Raw genomic sequence first — 15,205 nt, forward strand, 5'->3', positions numbered from 1 at the left:
TGTGCGACCTCGCCGGTGTACTTCGATGCTTGGCATTCCTACTGTATGTCGTCCTTAATTCTGTTTCACTTTACCAGTGAAGACCCCTGAGAAGCCGTGTGTGTGTGTGTGTGTGTGTGTGTGTGTGTGTGTGTGTGTGTGTGTGTGTGTGTGTGTGTGTGTATTAGACCAATCCATACAACCTTTCCCAACTTGCAATGTGATCTTTCTGTGCGCTTTTATTTTGTGTGAGGGCGAGTTTCACGTTCCTCTCACATCTTCATACTTTACATCGAAACTTTACACACGACAACGTCATAGCTTTACACTCCACCTCACAACCCCACAAACCAACCTCACCACATCATGTACTGCCCTCACAACTTCCCTCACCAACCTCATATCTTCACGCGGCCACCTCATAACTTCACGCAGGCCACCTCATGACTTGACATCTATCACCGTTCGTTCCACAGGTGTCGTGGATCAGGGCGTCGGACCTGCACATCCTAACGGTGGCGCAGTACACCTACACAGCAGACGACAGGTTCGAGGTGATCCACTCACCGGACTCGAACCCCCACTCGTGGATCCTCAAGATCAACTCCGTGCAGCCACGGGACTCGGGTCGCTACGAGTGTCAAGTCAACACCCACCCTACAGTTCCCATCACCTTCCCCGTCCATCTCACCGTCTTCGGTAAGTACTCGAACTGTGTTCCTTGTTTGGGGCCGCGACCGCGACTTCAAGACGTCGATCCCTCCGTCTTCGGTGAGTAAGCGAGGTAAGCTCCGCAGGATTTTAACAGCAACTTTGAGACATCAATCTCACCGTCTTTAGTAAGTGGACTCGTTATGGATGCGAGTGTAGTAACTTCAGGTTACAGACAGATCTTAATGTCTTTTTTGAGTAGAAGACAACGAGTTCCTTTAGGAGGGACTGCAAGCTTGGAGACTTCGATCTCAGCATCTTCGTTATGTGGATTCTTGGAGGATGTGGCTGGATTTTCAGGACATCTATCTCACTGTATTAGGCTAGTTCAAGACTGGTTTTTATGGGGCTGGTCTGCAGCTTCTACACTCTGATCTAAAAGTCTTTGGCGAGTCCATTTCATTAGCGAGTGTGACTATGGCCTATTGACTTCGATGTCTTCAGTAAGTGGGTTTCCGAACCACATTTTCTGGATGCCCATCTTACCGTATTTAGTAAGAACTTTCCCTGGGGCTATGACGCCGAATTCTGAACCCAATACACTGGAACATTTCTAGCTTCAATATTTTCCTATTTCTGTGTTGCTGTTGCTCATGCAGAATATTTATGTGTATAAGGTCAAGATATACGAACCCCACCCAGCTTTGGTCTCTCACAAATTTGGACGAATGTTTTCGTTTCTGGTATAACAGATCTTGAGAACTGCTATTTCGTCACTTGAGTACAAAACTATTGCATTACCAACACATTACGGACTTCGAATGTCATCTTAACATCAGATTTTCTCAATCATGAAACCATGATAAAGTAAGCAAAAGTTGATCCTTCACCCCAGTGGTAAGAGATTAATTTACACTTCACAGTGGGAGAATTGGAGAGAGAATATTTTTTTTTTTCAGCACAGTTTTCATAATTACTGTAACTACTTTCTGTGCAGCCCTGGAGAATGAGAACTAACTTTCTCGCTGATGGATCCGCCTCGGAGTTCAGCGAGTTTGTCTCTTGTGTCTACTGCGGTGGTAGACTACTTCCGCCCTCCATCCTGTTGTGGTTATGTCCTCCTACCTGTTGTGGTTATCATGCTGTATGTCTTCTCTCTCCAGTTGAAGTATATTTGTCTTGTCTTTACCTCCATCTGCCCAGACAGTGCTTTCATTCCTCCAGTCTCTGCTTCCAAAAGTTAAATGACATTTGTCTGTGATGGTTCAATGCATTCACTTTTTCTGCTTTCAGTACCAGAGTAAGTTCTCCTTGTCTGCTATCTGACTTTCGTGGCAAAACGCAATCGTCTTATCTGTGATAAAAGGTTTTCATCCTGTTTTGCTCAGTTCCTTCTGTAATTAAATGCATTTGTCTTTAGTGACTCTAGCCCTTCCATGATTAAATCCTATTGTTCTCTCTCTCTCTCTCTCTCTCTCTCTCTCTCTCTCTCTCTCTCTCTCTCTCTCTCTCTCTCTCTCTCTCTCTCTCTCTCTCTTTGTCCCACCTAAATCCTTTTCCCAACACTGTCATATATATATATATATATATATATATATATATATATATATATATATATATATATATATAGTATTCACTGAAGTGGAAAAGACTTCATCGTCAATTTTTCATTCGTAAATGTCTGAGTTTACTCTTAATGATTGTGCTTGTTTGGTTCATTTGTCCACTATGAGGACATAATTATATTTTCGGCACGCTTCTTATTCAAATTATGGAGACTTCATTTTCCTTTACCACGACGTTGTTGAGTTTATTTATGTCAAACCTCCAGAATAAATTCCCAATGTGCTTCTATTCTGATCTCTACTTGGAGTAAAAATTACATGGTTGAAACCTCAAGTTACGCCGCATGTCTTACATATACAAGTGAAATTACTCTAGTGTATCTTTGTCTTAGTTAATACTTGAGAGGAAAAAACTTACGTTCTGAATCATGTCCTTGGAATATAAGAGCGTCTTCCCCAGTATATCCTAGCTATAAAATTTCCTCTCTCTCTCTTCATACATATATATATATATATATATATATATATATATATATATATATATATATATATATGTATATATTGTGTAGAACCACTCGCCGTCCTAGTGCATCCTAGCTAAGAAAATCCTGTTGCCCAGATCATCCTAGTATAGAATCATCAGTGTCTCAGTACGTCCTGCCTTAAAAAGTCTCCATTCCCGCCTCTTGCCAGTACCTCTTCATCAAAGATGAGTAATGGATCAGGTCATTCATCATCTGCCCGTCTTGATATATCCTCCATATCACCCGCGCCATCAATCGCTAATCACTAATGATTGATACTATAAACATTTTTTCCGATGTTTTCCCGTTCCAAAGAAGGCGGATGATAAGATCTACTTCGTGTCGCGGCCGGCTAACTCCTTCCTCATAACACCGGCTGATGGTAGGCATATATATCACTCAGCGATGGGTCTCGTAAATTTTGTGCTCAGTCCATTATCGCGTAAAGACGTGGAAGACAGTGCGAAGCACTTCTGCCGTTGTTTCTGTATGGTTTAAGACATCAACTGAATCTCATTACGTATTACAGATAATGTATCATTATGTATTACAGATAACGTATCATTACGTATTACAGATAACGTATCATTACGTATTACAGATAACGTATCATTATGTATTACAGATAATGTATCATTACGTATTACAAAGACGTATTACATATAACGTGCCACATCAAAATTATCAGCCAAGCTGGAATTCCGAAGTCAAGAGTATCTTTGTTATCCACTAACTGTGCATCCAAGAGGGAGGTCTACACTTGAGGGTCATCGCCTCGAATTCTGGCATTTTTGTCATCTAGGAATTTGGTCTTCCAGGGGTCCTCATCTCGGCTGCAAGAGAGGCACCTCCTCACATCCCAGCCTTCGGTTGTACCCTCTTGATCTCTAGTCCTCTCCAACTTTACAGAACTGTTCCCTTCTAACGCCGACATGATTTCTATAGAATATGTGTAGAAGGCTATCGTGTTTCCCTTTACTCTATATTCTACCAGTGTGGGTAGATTGAGGTCTTCCCTCCTCTTCTCGTAGCTCACTGTAGTCAAGTCTGGTATCATTCTTGCTGTAGTACTTTAGACGCCTCTCTAGCTGTTCCATGTGGCTCCCTATGCGGGAGACGAGACTGTTGTGATATAGTTCACCTTAAAGTAAATGTGCGTCGTGTTTACCTTCCTAAGCTTCTCTGCGTTGCAGTGCTTGAAGGAAGCTTTGACGTTGACCAAGATATAGTTCGTCTCCCTCCAAGATCCTCCACATAAGGTGTTTTAATGACAAGTCCAACACGATCTATGCTCCATGGTCCCTTTCACGGCAAAAAGGCATTCATTTTCACCCCTGTTGAGGAAAATCATCGTGACTGCAGTTTCCAAGGTTAAATTGCATGAGCTATTTGCTCAATCAATGAAACATCTTTTTCTTGGTTTCTTTGTCATCATTTGCAGTAAGTGTTAGCGACCTGGCATTTCTTTTATGATTCTGGTATCATCAGCACACATATAATTCAGGTCTGCATCAATCCAACTCGTTTAGCAAATCATTTAAAGAGATCAAACACAATAATGGCCCCAACGCTGAGCCCTGGGGAACACCATTTGTTTCCTTCATCCAGCTCGAGAAGGAACTCGTGACAGATGATCTCTATTTCCTGCCGGTCAGTTGGATGTCGACTCACAAGAACAGCCCTCTGATCACAGCTCGGACCTCTACCTTCATCAGTCCTTTGGGTATTACCTTCTCACAGAAATCCAGATTTTTCACAAGAACTTTAACTTCTGAATCCATGTAGTCTCCCATGTCAGCAATCTATGCCAGTATAAAAACTTCTGTCTCATTCAAGTTCAGGGTGACTTCTTTGTCAACTTTTGGCACAACATTAACTCTCTTCCACTCGGATGCCTCATAAACAGTAAGATCTGAAGCCCCACCACCAGCGACTTAATGAAAATTTGTTCTCTCTCACTCTACTGATGTTCCCTATCCGGGCAATCATAGCAGAGAGTAAATACAGCATGAACTAATCATTGCCCGAGGAGAATGAATTAACCAATTAAGGCCCCCGTACAAAGACCTCATCATCCAATTAACACCATGTTTGTATATGGGAACGGCGCCGGTAATGATAACCAATAGAGCAAATCACTGCAAATGGTGTTTCATCACCTGCTTAACCTCAGAATCCCTTACCTTCTTGCCTGTTCATATTCTTGTTGGTAAAAGTTATAGCCACATATAATTTTACTATAGTACTTTCTTCTACGCATCTCAAATGCATAACGACTTGGGTTCTTCATGAACTATATATATATATATATATATATATATATATATATATATATATATATATATATATATATATATATATATATATATTAAAAAGCTTGCCATAATACCCATCTTAGCTGACTGATTATGGAGGAAGCTGAGGCCCTATCGTTGCAAGCTTAATATCCGCAGGCGATCGAGTTTCTGATGATAGTGAGGTGGGAAGGAACAGGAATGGGGACGACGGGTTATTTCCTGCCTTGAAATATGACCATCACCAGGGAAGGTTCGAGCTGAGGTTCGAGTTGCTCGAGGCTCGCACCGACGCGCTCAAAGTGTCGTGCGGTCGTGCTCAGGGGACGTACGGTCATGCTCAAGGGTTGTACTGTCGTGCTTAAGGAACTGAAGCACGGGGGTCCGTGCAAGATTTTTCAGCAAACGACTAGGTTGCTGATGCTACCCTCGTGGCAAACTGTGGTGTGCGGGATGTTACTGAGGACGTGTTAGGCTATGCTGATGCTTCCCACGTGACCGGCTGTGTTAGCATGTCCAACATTGATATTCACCAATCTGTCTCCCACGATTAATCTCTCTCTCTCTCTCTCTCTCTCTCTCTCTCTCTCTCTCTCTGCAATAGTCTCTCGTTCTCTTTTTAGGCATGAGAGATAAAAGAAACAAAATTTTGCCAACAGTTTTAAGCACTGTAATGGCTGATTCAGATGTGACCAGTCGTGCTGTGATTGCTCAGGTCAGAAGGTCACAGGTTAAGAGTTCGTGTCAGGAGGTCGCAGGTCCTGGTCCAGGTCGGGGAGTCAATATTTTATGAGTTCAAGTGTTGACAGAAAGGCTGAACGCAGTTTTTCAACGTCTATCACGTTGTATCCCACAAAGAACACACGAGTTGTGTTCCCGGAGTCTGAATGTTAGATGTTACGGTCAAGAGGTGAGCGACTGAGCCCCGGGGTTCAGCGTGGGTGACCACCAAACGCAAACACTGCACACAGGAAGGTCCAATGTTGTCTACGTTAAACTCTCTCTCTCTCTCTCTCTCTCTCTCTCTCTCTCTCTCTCTCTCTCTCTCTCTCTCTCTCTCTCTCTGTATAATATGGACAGCGCTACGCGCTAACACCTACCCCTTCGTCATTGTAGATACTTTCTCCTAACCTCCATACCTCCATGTTGTCCCGTACGTTTTGGCCACAATAAAACACTAATGGAATATCATTGTACAAGTTCCATTTCCTCAAGGCACGAGTAGTTTCCAAATTTTTCCCTGCCTGGTCCCTTGTCCTCCATGAACGTTCCCTCGTTGGCCGACTTGATGCACAGTTGCTGTTTGGTGGTTCTTTTAGCTTTTGTTTCACTGATACAAAGGACTCTGCCTCGTACTGGTGGTATGGAGGATTGGGGAGGGGACTGGAGGAGTGAAGGACTGGCTGTAGGGACGAAGGCGTGAATTGGTAGATTGTAAAGACTGAAATATCGTGGATGGGGTACTGGGGACTGGGTTATGGTGGAGCAGAGGGCAGGAGCTGGGGGACTGTGCGGGGACTGGGGTACTGTGAGTGGGTGATGGGGACTGGGATGTGACACATCGGATGGTGGCGACTGTGATGCATTAGGTCGGGTAGTTAAAGAGTCGTTTGTTATTTTGCGTTTGTATGTTGTGGTAGATTTTGCTTTCGTCGTACTTCCTACAACTTCAGGTGGACCAAAAATGCTTTTCGACGCGCCACCAGGAAGGTCAGGTCTCCCCCTCAGTGCTGTTAGTCCTCAGCCGCTGAGTCCAGTGTGGTCCTCGCGGTACACTGCAGCCACGACTGAGTTGCTGAGTCTCAAGTGACAGTGACGTCAAGTGACAGTGACGTCAAAGCCACTGGTGTCATCACTGCAACCATTCGTCTCAGCAAAAGAAACTTCTTCACTGTTGATAGCTGCGTCACTGTACCCAATTCCACTGAAATTACGGCAGTCACTGCTGCCAGGTAATTCATCGGAATCAGACACGAGAGACATCACTGAACCAACGCAGCTAAAGCAATCAAGCCAACTGTAAAAAAGCTACGACGTATATCAGTGACAATCAGAGCCAGCTGGATCTATGCGACCAACTATATCACTAAAATAAGCTATACCACCTGCCACCAGCTACACAAAGCAAACAGCTACGTCATGAAGCAAGTAAGGCCTATGCAACAGCTGCATCACTGCAACCAGCTGAGTTAATACAGCCAGCTATGCAGCCCGCAATGCACCTCGAAAATGATATGTGACAGGAATTCGTTTCATGCCTTCAGGGTCGCCGTCAAGATGGAGCAGGAACTCCACGTGATCGTGGTAGAAGTTTCAGAATTCCCCCCCCACCCCCAACCCCCACTACCACCACACACACACACAACACACACACACACACACACACACACACACACACACACACACACACATGGCAGCTGCTTTTCATGCAGGGACGGTCTGTAAAGTGAGATCAGTAGAGATGAACACGGTCAGACGTGTGGGATGGATAGAGATGGTAGCTTTTTTTCTGGGAGGGGGTGAGGGGACAGACGTTTATTGATGTTTGCATACAAAGATGGAAACAGAGACGGAATCATTAGCCAGCGATTAGATTGCTAGGTATAGCCTATAGCAACGCTGATGGCTGGAGCTTGGGGGTCTAGATTCCCTAACATTAATTGGATTTTATCCCAGCGTTTGAATACGACTGATCTATCCCTTTATGACATTCATATTTGTATTTGTTTTTCAATTTCCATTTTGTTCTATCTTTCGGACGTTGTGTGTGTGTGTTTCTGTGTGTGTGTGTGTGTGTGTGTGTGTGTGTGTGTGTGTGATGATATATTTTTCGTCAAAAATGAAATACAGACGCAGGATATGAATAAAGTATCGAGAAACAGAGAGACGCGGAGAGGAACAGACTACACGTTCGGCACAGAGGGACCCGACCGCGTCATCTGTGGCGCGTGTGCTGCTTTAAGATGGACTATGAAAACATGATGGACTCAGCCACACTTACCCGAGGATCCACTGCACCGCCGGGGTCATCATGGAGACTCAGCCAGGACCTTCACTCACTTCCCCTGGAAATGAGGTGAAGGGGGAATTTAACAAAGGAATCTGGGACTGACTCATCCCAAACTTACATGATACTAATAATGTAAACATCAGACTGATGTTGTAGTCTGGCTTCACTCGAAAGACATCAACCTGTGGAGAAACGTTTTACTTCGGATGAAGGATGTCATTTTTATGTTTAACATTAACACATTCACTGATTTACCAATTAGCGAAGTTGAGAGCACATCACAGACAGACACATTCAACAACAATCTTAACAAATATTTCGTCCCGAGTCTGCAAGTGACATTATTTGCGCCTCCTTAGTTACAAAGTTGAGAAGCATTCTAACTTATCTGGTCGCACTTCATCTCTCTCTCTCTCTCTCTCTCTCTCTCTCTCTCTCTCTCTCTCTCTCTCTCTCTATCGTTCTGTACTCAAAGCTCTGAGTTTCTGACACTTTCCAATATCAAAAACAGCCTCAATTGGACCCCCTGATCTGTTGCTGTTTACATTCTTTTGTGTTTTGCTGACCTGAAGCCAACTGTGGCAAGGCGGTGTGTGTGTGTGTGTGTGTGTGTGTGTGTGTGTGTGTGTGTGTGTGTGTGTGTGTGTGTGTGTTGGTCCTGACGGTGCGTTTTTGAGGTGCTTTCGCGAAGGTAAAGAGAGGAAGGTTCAAGGATACAAGAACGAACTTCAATACAGAAACGCAGACCCCAAATACGAGCCTTGACTACCTACCTTAACACACACACACACACTAAATACTCACCACCCAGTATGTCGCATCCTCATCTCCCTCCACTCCCCTCCACTATCCCATGCCCAATTCCTACCACCCTCAAAATCCCCGCCACCCAGTTCACCGCTCCACAGTTCACATAATCCAATAAACTGAAAAGCTATATAAAACTATCACAAACTACCGTTGCTGATGCCATGTGTACGTGCACTGTTCGTCTAGCTTTGTACCATACCTGCACCAGCTATGCTGTGAGCCATGTTTGTTCCAGCACTGTAACGCTAATAACTTCTACCTCGACTACTGTACCAAAGATGTTTCAATAGTACAACACTGTTGGAAGAGATGTGTCTGCTTGATAATGACAGTCATGTTGTACTAAAGACTAAGTTGTTCCTCTGGTCCAGCTGTGAGTTGTGTTCGTTGGTATATTCCGTTGTGTGCCGTGTACTGCTCGGTGATTTTCAGAGGCTCTGGCCACTGTGGCCTGTAACGAGGGATCTACTGTTTCAGTGGATACAATGTACACTGTACACTGTAATGTGTGTGTGTGTGTGTGTGTGTGTGTGTGTGTGTGCGCGCACCTTGGACGGTGGCATGAGGCCCTCTGATGCATAGACCTCCACAGAAAGGACATTTTCCTGTTTCTCCCAGAGTTACCTCAGGCTAAATGAGTTTATGGAAACGTGAGCATTAAAAGGGCCTTTTCTCAGAAACATCACAACATTAAGGCCAAGAAAGTATTCTTCTCTTTTTTTCTTTAACACATTTAACATCTTTAACGCTAACTGTTAGTTACTCAGCTTGGCATTCTTTTTAGATGATTTCTGGTAATTAAGTTTGCTGAGAGCCACCTTTCTTACCATATATATCTCACACATTATGTTAACATTTGTATTCTAGATAATATCTGATCAGGTAATTTTTGGGGGAAGGTTAAATAATTTCCTGCTGGCAGTTCTCTGAACATAGATCGATGACTATAACTCGTACTGTTATCTATGTGTACTAAAGCTTTTCCGAAGGAGTTGGCTGAGAGTGGTGGTCCTATTTTGAAGATTTAGAGATACTTCTGGGCTTTCAAAATGTATTTAACAGTGTGGGGAAGTTTAAATCTCCATAATAGCTCTCTCTTTTTCTGCTACGCAATAATCATTATAATATACCTCCCTCCAGCGCTAAGCACTTATTTACCTCCCCACACTACTGGGGAATAATATACCTTCCTCCAATGCCAGGGAATAACGCTCACTTCTTCCAGTGCTAATTCATATCTTTTCATACCTGATCGCCCACCCCGTCACAGCAATTTCCCCGCCTCATTTGTAGACATACACATGGAACGTGTCATCCACGACGAAGATTAATAGTCTACTCCGTGGCTAACCTTGAAAACTTCAGACTACCTAGTTTAGGCTATTAGCAGTACGTCGACCCCATATAGCACATGACTCTAGTTCTTCCCTCTCAACCTCCTGAATGCTCATCAGGCCCAGGTACCCCAAAGCCATCTCTCCTCGAACCATCCATCTCCTGGGCTCACCTAGGTATTTACTCATCCTAAATCATTCACATTTAATACGCTAGAACGCCAACGCTTGAGAGCGAATGCGTCGTGTCTCCCTCACTCTCACTCACCAACCAACTCGTTTTCATTCCACCTTCGAAAAAGCCAAATTCATTTCACCCTCGACGACCGCATCTCCACTACCCTCTCACAAACTCATTTCCTTTCACCCTCGACAAGCATATCTCAACCACACCCTCCACACCGCTGGCCTTCGACCTGTCTGTTGGGGGAAAAGAAAAAACAAAGGTAAAGCAATATCTTCTTCCTTGTACTGAGGTAAGGAATATATTCAATTTAATTCTCGTCTCTTTAGGTTCCAAAATATATGTGTACAGTGCATATGAATGCGTACCTGTGTGTGTATAGATGTGTGTGTGTGTGTGTGTGTGTGTGTGTGTGTGTGTGTGTGTGTGTGTGTTTATCAAGACCTTCCTAGTCATTATCGGTGTCATCAGTAAGAGTGCCTCTCGTATCCTTGAGTGCACGTGCCTGACAAGTCACAAGACGCACTCGTACTTCGCACTTCCATGTTGCATGAACAAGAACAAAGACATTCCTAACGGTGCTGCTCCCCAGTACAACTTGATGAAACAAAAGGAAACGTATTTCCTGCACCATCTTTTCCCCATGACGGGTATTGGAACGCTTGAAATCAATAGAAATCATCCAATGCTACATAAAACTCGAACAGTGTATACATGTGTGTCTTTGTGTGTGTATATATATATATATATATATATATATATATATATATATATATATATATATATATATATATATATATATATATATATATATTCCTATAGGTCCACGGGGAAATGAAACACGATAAGTTCCCTAGTGCTCTTTCACGTAATAATCGCATCATCAGGGGAGATACAAGAAATATAACAGACAGTTGATACACAACGAAGAGACGTAGCTAGGACGCCATTTGGTAAACAAGTTTACTTGTTTACCAGATGGCGTCCTAGCTACGTCTCTTCGTTGTATATCAACGGACTATTACATTTCTTTCATGTATCTTCCCTGATGATGTGATTATTACACGAAAGTGCACTTGGGAACTTATCGTGTTTCATTTCCCCGTGGACCTATAGGAATATACTTGATCATGCGCTCAGTTGTGATCCTTTCCAACACATACACACACACACACACACATATATGTATATATATATATATATATATATATATATATATATATATATATATATATATATATATATATATATATATCTTTCATACTATTCGCCATTGTGTGTGTGTGTACTATGATTCATTACACTGTGCCGGACAATGTCTGTATTCGTTTGTTATGAATGCCCGTTCCTAGGCACTGCCTGGGAGCGTTTACAACTTGATGTTGAAATTTGATATTTCCCTTGGATCGTGTCCGAGACAGAGAGAGAGAGAGAGAGAGAGAGAGAGAGAGAGAGAGAGAGAGAGAGAGAGAGAGAGAATGTCTTTGCGCGCGCGTGTGTGTGTGTGTGTGTGTGTGTGTGTGTGAATTTGCCATCAGCGTTCTTTCCTTCTTACGATGTTTCATACTCTCTCTCTCTCTCTTTCGTCGCCACCTATCAGGTTTGCATCACCTTCCGTCATTCCTTTCTCTTCATCCTGTGGTTTAGTTAATTTGCCTGGTTGGTTCTTCCCCTCGCTCGTTCCAAGCTATATTTTCTTAACCCTGGGTTATTCCATTACCTTATTATTACCGTTCTTGCCACGCGCTCCTCCCTCCCTTTTATCACCTGTATTATATTCCTTGTTCGTCACACTTCACTTTTACTGATTTAAAGCCTTTCTTTTTCATGCTATATCTGGTCGCTTATCTACTTGTATGTGTGTTTGTATGTCTGCCTTCCTCGTTCTCCCTACTCTCTCTCTCTCTCTCTCTCTCTCTCTCTCTCTCTCTCTCTCTCTATATATATATATATATATATATATATATATATATATATATATATATATATATATATGATTGATTAATGCTGTCCTGCACGGCTCCCAGGCAAACATTTGGAAATAAACAAAATAGAAGGATTTCATTACCACTCCACAAGGAAAACTGGTATTCTGGAACGCATACCCTGGTATTCTGGAACGCATACCCTGGTATTCTGGAACGCATACCCTGGTATTCTGGAACGCATACCCTGGTATTCTGGAACGCATACCCTGGTATTCTGGAACGCATACACTGGTATTCTGGAACGTATACACTGGTATTCTGGAATATATAAACTAGAACATATGAACTTACCACAGAGGAGATGAAAGAACTCTATCGTCTCTGTCTGGAAAGAAGAAAAGCGAGTTGCGTGATGATCCAGTATGCATGGAAGCAAACTGAATGCATATGGAATAATATTGTGAACCTGAAAGATCTCTACCATGATGATGCAAAGTTATCAGCTTGGGCCAGTATATGGGAATGTCCCAAAAAAGATACCAGATAACAATAACTTGGCAAATGTCCCGCCAAAAGTAGTCGAGAATATCATTCAATGCAATAGCAGGAGAAACAGGCATGGGTTCACAGCAAAGATATCTAACAGAAAACTGAATGTGTGGATGTAGGACCTCGGACTGGCAACAGTGCAAGAGGCGTGGCGGCGGGTAGAAACAGGATAATTCAACAACAAAGACGTGCGACGAGCGGTGCGCGTCAGCCCTGCTAATCTGGCTGAAGCTCGTCACTGGCGTAAATGAGTAATCTCTCTCTCTCTCTCTCTCTCTCTCTCTCTCTCTCTCTCTCTCTCTCTCTCTCTCTCTCTCTCTCACGCCACCCTCCCCACGAACGCTACTGACCAATATATAAATCCGACTCGCCCTTCACATCTCGCGGGTTGGAGAGCTGTGCGAAAGCGGGTCACACACCCCAATTATCCAGTACTGGCGGACGACTCGTTTAACCCAGCCCAGCTACTGTGACAGCTGAACAGTCGTTGTAGCGTGTTATTTAAGTTATCTAATAAAGGGATAAATCATTTACTTTCTTACCCAGAACTGCCTGTATGAGAGGGAGCTACAACCCACTACAACACACAGGATACTTACTTCTTAATTATTATGACAGTGGTAAATGAGACGGGAGGAATGGATCGTTACTATGATTACCCTCTGGGAAGGGTAATTCTAATGAGAAAATGTAATGACAGAACAGGACTGCTCTCAAGGTAATGAGGTCTGAGAGGGAATTACCGTCTTTGTTTTACGACGGATTCACAATGAAAATTTCCAACGCAACAGAGAAAGTTGGCATAGCTGTTTACACATGACGCTGTCGAGGTTTGTTATAGAACACTGATGTTCATCACTGACACACGTACAACTCCCTGAAAACACATTATCATAATACAGTAGAATCAATGAGGAACATAATCATCACTAACAGATTACAGGATTCACGCACGGGCCTGCCCGGGTTCGAATCCTTGGCTCGGCAGTCTGCCCACAGCTAACGCAGCTGTTGATCCTCCCCTCGGGGCTGATCGATAAATGGTTACCCATCTCAGGTTGGTGTGTGTGTGTGTGTGTGTGTGTGTGTGTGTGTGTGTGTGTGTGTGTGTGTGTGTGTGTGTGTATAATATAATAGAAAATGCATAGTACATATTGGTGCATATGTATATATATATATGTACAATGTTAAGAGACAAGGCAACACGAGAAGTGTACACACACACACACACACACACACACACATATACATATATATATACTACGGAAAACAACTGTATTTTCTAAGACAGAAAACGCCACCGTTGTCATATTCAGCCACACGGGAAAACTTCCAAGAAAAATTTGCCACAAAGAATTAGTTGTGGAGGTTTACTGAGAATGTTAAGTGGAGGACTGTGGGCCCCACCGGCAGCACGAGAGTGTGTGGCCAGCAAAGCAAGATTGTGTGGCCAACATCTAAAGACTATATGGCCAGCATCACAAGACTGTGTGGCCATCACCATAACAGTGTGTGGCCGGCACACACAAGACGCTGTTACCGTGGCCACCATCGAGTAACACCACAGAAACATCATAAACATCGACTCAGGGAAGCACGACACAATGAGGGAGATGACTCCCCCAGCAGGATAACGAGGCTAATCTGCCACGTTCCTTATCACCCTGGACAGGTCTGACTTATCTCAATTCTGGAAAAAGGAATTTAAAAAGCTTTTAACATAATCTTTTAAGGTAGAGAGAGAGACGGGGGTGGGGGATTCCTTCTGGCTGCATGGGAAGTCACCTGTGAATACTGAATGAAACAATTACGAGGGAAAGTGTGCAAGAACAACAAAGGTCATACAACAATTAGGTGAAGGACAAGCAAATAAGGAAACGATGAATTATTTTCATGCCTGATATTGTCCACATGTAATGGTAAACCTTACTTGCAAACTGTGGTGTACAACACAATGATACGTGGCTTAATCCCGGCAGGTCTTCGAGCATAATAACTAAGATCATAATCAAGGAAAGATTATAAAATGATAATACAAACCTGGCTAACCATGGCAACAGATAGCTACCTAGCTAGACAGATAGGTACATACAGTGGATAGATAGAAAGATGAGAAGATAGACATAGATAAATCTGTACAAAGACAAATGTGTACACACTATGGATCGGATTCGAACCCTGGGAGGGGCGTCCGGCTACCTCGGCCACATGGAGGTTAAAAGACACTACGACATGGCTACTGGGTCAGACCGTGTCTGTCTTTTAACCTACGCGTGGCCTGGGTAGTCGGAGGATCCCTTCCGGGGTTCGAATCCGACCAGATATATGTATAGATAGAATGATTAACAGAGAGACACAGTTAAAACATGACGTTTAT

The 15,205-nt window shown here is 43.3% G+C and overlaps 2 protein-coding genes across 3 annotated transcripts in view; one reads left to right on the forward strand and one right to left on the reverse strand.

Annotated features, from left to right (window-relative positions):
• LOC139756274 (uncharacterized) overlaps window positions 1–11,048 on the reverse strand; it is a 490,501-nt gene extending 479,453 nt beyond the window's left edge. Inside the window, exon 1 of the mRNA XM_071675503.1 lies at window positions 8,015–11,048. The gene's annotated coding sequence lies outside the window, so the exon portion shown is untranslated. The remainder of the gene's footprint in view (window positions 1–8,014) is intronic.
• LOC139756275 (zwei Ig domain protein zig-8-like) overlaps window positions 1–15,205 on the forward strand; it is a 369,804-nt gene that overhangs the window by 340,196 nt on the left and 14,403 nt on the right. For both annotated transcript variants that reach the window (XM_071675506.1, XM_071675507.1), the window contains exon 4: window positions 456–678. In XM_071675506.1, the coding sequence (XP_071531607.1) occupies window positions 456–678 (223 nt within the window). The remainder of the gene's footprint in view (window positions 1–455; window positions 679–15,205) is intronic.

The sequence above is a fragment of the Panulirus ornatus genome, chromosome 21, assembly GCF_036320965.1.
Source record: "Panulirus ornatus isolate Po-2019 chromosome 21, ASM3632096v1, whole genome shotgun sequence".
NCBI classification, from domain to species: Eukaryota; Metazoa; Arthropoda; class Malacostraca; order Decapoda; family Palinuridae; genus Panulirus; species Panulirus ornatus.